Source organism: Oncorhynchus nerka, linkage group LG20 (genome assembly GCF_034236695.1).
Source record: "Oncorhynchus nerka isolate Pitt River linkage group LG20, Oner_Uvic_2.0, whole genome shotgun sequence".
NCBI lineage: Eukaryota > Metazoa > Chordata > Actinopteri > Salmoniformes > Salmonidae > Oncorhynchus > Oncorhynchus nerka.
In genome coordinates, this window is record NC_088415.1 from 82,241,048 (window position 1) to 82,247,088 (window position 6,041).

General features: G+C 41.8%; 1 protein-coding gene across 3 annotated transcripts in view; it reads left to right on the forward strand.

Annotated features, from left to right (window-relative positions):
• The window catches only part of LOC115103253 (dipeptidyl peptidase 9-like), a 23,335-nt gene extending 20,547 nt beyond the window's left edge, over positions 1 to 2,788 (forward strand). For all 3 annotated transcript variants that reach the window (XM_065005868.1, XM_065005871.1, XM_065005870.1), the window contains exons 19-22: positions 510 to 652; positions 1,048 to 1,159; positions 1,487 to 2,109; positions 2,198 to 2,788. In XM_065005868.1, the coding sequence (XP_064861940.1) occupies positions 510 to 652; positions 1,048 to 1,159; positions 1,487 to 1,579 (348 nt within the window). In that variant the 3' untranslated portion in view covers positions 1,580 to 2,109; positions 2,198 to 2,788. The remainder of the gene's footprint in view (positions 1 to 509; positions 653 to 1,047; positions 1,160 to 1,486; positions 2,110 to 2,197) is intronic.
• The last annotated feature ends 3,253 nt before the right edge of the window (positions 2,789 to 6,041 follow it).

The following is a 6,041-nucleotide window of genomic DNA, read 5'->3' on the forward strand; positions in this document are numbered from 1 at the left end:
GCATCATATATACCAGCATATCTCTCACCAGCATCATATATACCAGCATATCTCTCACCAGCAGTAGAGGTACCATCATATATACCAGCATATCTCTCACCAGCATCATATATACCAGCATACCTCTCACCAGCATCATATATACCAGCATATCTCTCACCAGCAGCAGAGGTACCAGGGGGCGTATTCAGTATGTATAGTACTGCTCGACAGAAATAGGGCTTCATTGAACCATTAAATAGCAGAAGTTTAGACATGCCACCACCCTGCTATACTGAACAAATTCCCACAGGCATCCATCTTCTGAAAAGCAGTTTGACCTGTCATGTTGCGCTAAAATGTAGAAAATGAACACTTGCTGAAGTGTGATTGTACAATGCATCTGAAATGTCTTAATTGTCTGTCCTGGTGGAGGGAGAAATTGCAGGACAGGCTTATTTTAATGCAATCCTTACTGAAAAAAACAAATCAATTGCCCCCCAAAAAATAGCAATGTTGTTCCTTTTCAGGTGGCCATAGCGGGCGCTCCCGTGACGGTGTGGATGGCGTACGATACGGGTTACACAGAGCGTTACATGGATACACCTGATAACAACCAACAGGGCTACGAGGAGGGCTCCGTGGCGCTGCATGTGGACAAGCTGCCCAGCGAGTCAGTCCCATACTGTTTACTGCACTCGATACACTTGAACCAATCATAAGAATGGCCAACTTCTATATTTATATATTGTACTGTAGATGAAGGTAACAATGTTGTGGTCAGTTCTATTCCATTTTATTAATCATTGTTGAATAAAAACAGGCATTGGTTTTGAGCAACAAAAATACTATATATTTGTATTTTGGATGTTTCTCAGCTCAAATTTCAAGGACAGATGGAAAGTTATTGAGTTTCACCATAAACATTTCTATATGTATAATAAATAAACAGGATATGCTTACTGTAGTGTAGTATTAAAAAAAAGGTCCGAATATGAAAATGTAACCTGTTTTATTTTCATTTGGTTTCTGTCTGTTTCCGTCCCTTTGAAACCCTCCACCACACAGGCCAAACCGCTTGCTGATTTTACACGGATTCCTTGATGAGAATGTTCACTTTTTCCACACCAACTTCCTGGTGTCACAAATAATCCGCGCTGGAAAGCCATATCAGCTACAGGCTAGTATATTTATGTGTTGTTGACATTTCTAAGTCTGTGTTAAAGGCATGTTATGGGTAACAATGTCCCATCTATTGATATACGTTTCCCTAACATGGACATTGTTGTACAATTAGAGAGAAGCACTGCTACAGTCTGTCCTATGTGGTGTCAGTGGGACCCAGAAGGGGGCTGCTATCTTAGCCAAGACTTTAATGGACAACTCTTTCACTTGAATGGGTTTCAGGGAATATTGTTTTCAGAAAATTGCAAATTGTAGTCACATGTACCATATAGTGCATACTGAAGTAGGAATTAGTGGTTGATTTTCCTCTGTTGTTTTGCAGGTCTACCCCAATGAGCGACACAGTATTCGCTGCCCTGAGTCAGGAGAACACTATGAGATCATGCTGCTGCACTTTCTACAACAATACCTCTGAAAGTCACCCCCCTCTACCCCATTCTGAAACCAACTGTATACCTCCCCCGAAACCTCCTCAACCCAGGCATAAAGACCTCTCTGTAGCCACACCCAACTACTCCCAACTTTACCATGAACTGGTGATCTCATTCAATTATACCTCCACCTGTCTCGGTTGCTCTCTCTCTCTCTCTCTCTCTCTCCTTCTCTTCTCTTCTCTTCTCTTCTCTTCTCTCTCTCTCGTGTCCCTGCACCTAAGGAGATCCAAGGCAGGGTTGTGAAGTTTCACCGTGGAGTGAAAGGGGATATACATTATCTGGAGTCTCTCTCTCTCCACCTTGGAGTGAAAGGGGACATTATCTGGAGGCTGTCTCAATCTCTCTCCACCTCGGACCGTGGAGTGAAAGGGGACATTATCTGGAGGCTGTCTCAATCTTTCTCCCTCTCCACCTCGGACCGTGGAGTGAAAGGGGACATTATCTGGAGGCTGTCTCAATCTTTCTCCCTCTCCACCTCGGACCGTGGAGTGAAAGGGGACATTATCTGGAGGCTGTCTCAACCTCTGGAGTGAAAGGGGACTCTGGAGGCTGTCTCACTCTCCACCGGACCGTGGAGTGAAAGGGGACATTATCTGGAGGCTGTCTCAATCTTTCTCCCTCTCCACCTCGGACCGTGGAGTGAAAGGGGACATTATCTGGAGGATGTCTCAATCTCTCTAATTGTCTTCCCTTTCTCTGGATTGTTTTGCCAAATGTTTTTCTTTTTCCTCCATTTTATTCACTCAAGTCAGTGGTAGGATTGGGGTTCCTCGAAAACGAAATGGAATCTATACACACACACACACGCAGCATATTGGAGTTGGTGTAATGGCTAGAGGAAGAAACCCTGCCTTTACTTGCATTCATTAACTATTTTAAGTGTGTATTGTTAAAAAAAGAAAATATTTTTATGGATTCTTATTCTTTTATAATGAGTGTCAAATGAAGTCGCTCATTGACATAATACAGTCATTTTCTCTCCTCACATTGCAGTGCTCACGGTGTCGGCTTGCCTTCTGAAGACATACCATGTATGCCAAAGTACTTCTTGACTTGATCGTGCTGGTATTTCCTTTTTTACGGCAATTACGATACGAGTACGAGCAGCCAAGTCTTAAACAGCTTTGTACCACCTGAATAAAATGTATACGTGATGATGATGATGAAGAATAAATACATGTATGATGAAATCTCTTTAATTTTATTATTTATCACAGATTAACACGAACAAGGATGGATGGATCTATGCATATATGGATGGATAGACCATAATGATGAACCAAGATGTTGAGACTGTTTCAATGTCTCAAATTGTACATGATGTACAAGATCATTGTCATGGTCAACTACAATGTGATTCATATGTTAACACAGGGAATATCCTATGTGTGCAATCTCAGGGCTAGTAATCTTTCCATGTGAATTGATATTTCTCTATGACCCTCCTGGTTCTTTGGAGATGGGGAGACATCTCATGTCCCTTTTGACCAATCACATCAGATCTTTTTCAAAGCTGATCTGACCAATTTGTGAAGAAAAAAAAGATCAGAATTGGGCTACCTGTCTAAACGAGGCCTCTGTTCCTCTACTCATTGAGTCCTCCAGCAGGTGCAGAGGTTTGATATGCTATCCACCATAGAATTTAATAGGGTCTCTATGCCAGAGCCATATGTCAATATATTACTCTGCTCTATGCTATCCACCTTCCCTTTGGGGGAACGGTTGCCATGGATACCAACGATGTGATGCTGCCATTTCATAGAGGAGCTCGCTGGAAGCAAGGGTGCTTGGAAGTGATTGATGTTACCGAGGAGCCTCTGTAGGCTCTGCCTCTAGGCTGCCATTTTGAGCACATGTTAGTGATGCAGCTGGAAATGGGAACTCAACCTTTATTAGTGAAGTTGAATTGTATCATTTAAAAAAATATCAAATCAAAGTAACCGTTTACCCTTTGGCTACCTTTTTATTGATTAAAAACCACAACATATTTCATTTGACATCCTCTATGAAAAATGCACCTCACTGTCTTTTCCATGTGTGTGTGTAGACCCTACAGAAAGTGAATTATGACCCTTCAAAGTCAGCATAATAGCCTGAGTGTCACAGGAAGATAATGATCAATTGGCTCAAATCACACAGGCACCTAGGCAGTATGCCATTCGCCCTCAGAACAAGATTGAATAAGGAAAACTGAGCATTTGATATAGGTCGATCACAAACAGTAGGACATTGGATGTTCCTTCCTGTCCCTCACTCTCTCTGAAGGTGTTCTGAAACACATGAGCAGTAAGCCTGACCAGATTTCTTGGTGTGAGTAATTGAAGCTGGACCCCAGCTCGCTGTAAGATGACTTAACTTCTGATTCTGGGGAATATGAGAGGTCCACGTGCATGGTGCCTCCAAGTAACTGCTGCTTTAAAACATGGCTCAGTCTCAACCCTGGCCTGCCTAGGGAGAGTTTGCATCCCTCAGGTGTTGTAAAGTGAATTGTTGAAATATTATGTTTTGTCGCTGTGGTGGAAAAATGGGGAATGCAAATCAAAAGCCAGGGCGTGTCATTACTTTTCACCATGATGGATTGGCTTCAGTACTGATAACATGAAAAAATATATAACTTGGTAATATTCCTATCATTGAAATGGGGACAAATAGCACACATTGATTTGATAATCATGTTCGAATTCAGTTCTATCAGCAAATTTCCGGTCAATGCAATTAAATGGAAGAACCCTTTACTCAGCCATACTATACGACATCAAACAGAAACAGTGGATTCAGAAAGTATTCATACCCCTTGACTTATATCAACAAAATTATGTTACAGCCTGAATTCAATTTTTTTTTTTTTTTTTTTTTAAGTATAATTCTCACACATCTACACATTAAAAATATGTTCTGTGTTCTAGAAAGACCTAGCAAAGCTGCAGCTGGTTCGAAACAAAGCAGAAGGCCTTGCCCTGAACTGCACACACAGAACTAACATCAACAACATGAATGATAGTCTTTCATCAAATCAAATTGTATTGGTCGCATACACGTATTTAGTAGATGTTATTGTGGGTGTAGTGAAATGCTTGTGTTCCCAGCTCCAACAGTGCAGTAATATCTAACAATACACAACAATACACACACATTTAAAAAGTAAAAGAAGGGAATTAAGAAATATAGAAATTTGATTAATTGTTCAGCAGTCTTATGGCTTGGGGGTAGAAGCTGTTATGGAGCCTTTCGGACCTAGACTTGACGCTCCGGTACCGCTTGCTGTGTGGTAGCAAAGGGAACAGTCCAGGACTTGGGTGACTGGACTCTTTGACAATTTGTTGGGCCTTCCTCTGACACCGCCTAGTATATAGGTCCTGGATGGCAGGAAGCTTGGCCCCAGTGTGTGTACAGTGCCTTGCGAAAGTATTCGGCCCCCTTGAACTTTTCGACCTTTTGCCACATTTCAGGCTTCAAACATAAAGATATAAAACTGTATTTTTTTGTGAAGAATCAACAACAAGTGGGCCACAATCATGAAGTGGAACGACATTTATTGGATATTTCAAACTTTTTTAACTAATCAAAAACTGAAAAATTGGGCGTGCAAAATTATTCAGCCCCTTTACTTTCAGTGCAACAAACTCTCTCCAGAAGTTCAGTGAGGATCTCTGAATGATCCAATGTTGACCTAAATGACTAATGATGATAAATACAATCCACCTGTGTGTAATCAAGTCTCCGTATAAATGCACCTGCACTGTGATAGTCTCAGAGGTCCGTTAAAAGCGCAGAGAGCATCATGAAGAACAAGGAACACACCAGGCAGGTCCGAGATACTGTTGTGAAGAAGTTTAAAGCCGGATTTGGATACAAAAAGATTTCCCAAGCTTTAAACATCCCAAGGAGCACTGTGCAAGCGATAATATTGAAATGGAAGGAGTATCAGACCACTGCAAATCTACCAAGACCTGGCCGTCCCTCTAAACTTTCAGCTCATACAAGGAGAAGACTGATCAGAGATGCAGCCAAGAGGCCCATGATCACTCTGGATGAACTGCAGAGATCTACAGCTGAGGTGGGAGACTGTCCATAGGACAACAATCAGTCATATATTGCACAAATCTGGCCTTTATGGAAGAGTGGCAAGAAGAAAGCCATTTCTTAAAGATATCCATAAAAAGTGTCGTTTAAAGTTTGCCACAAGCCACCTGGGAGACACACCAAACATGTGGAAGAAGGTGCTCTGGTCAGATGAAACCAAAATTGAACTTTTTGGCAACAATGCAAAACGTTATGTTTGGCGTAAAAGCAACACAGCTCATCACCCTGAACACACCATCCCCACTGTCAAACATGGTGGTGGCAGCATCATGGTTTGGGCCTGCTTTTCTTCAGCAGGGACAGGGAAGATGGTTAAAATTGATGGGAAGATGGATGGAGCCAAATACAGGACCATTCTGG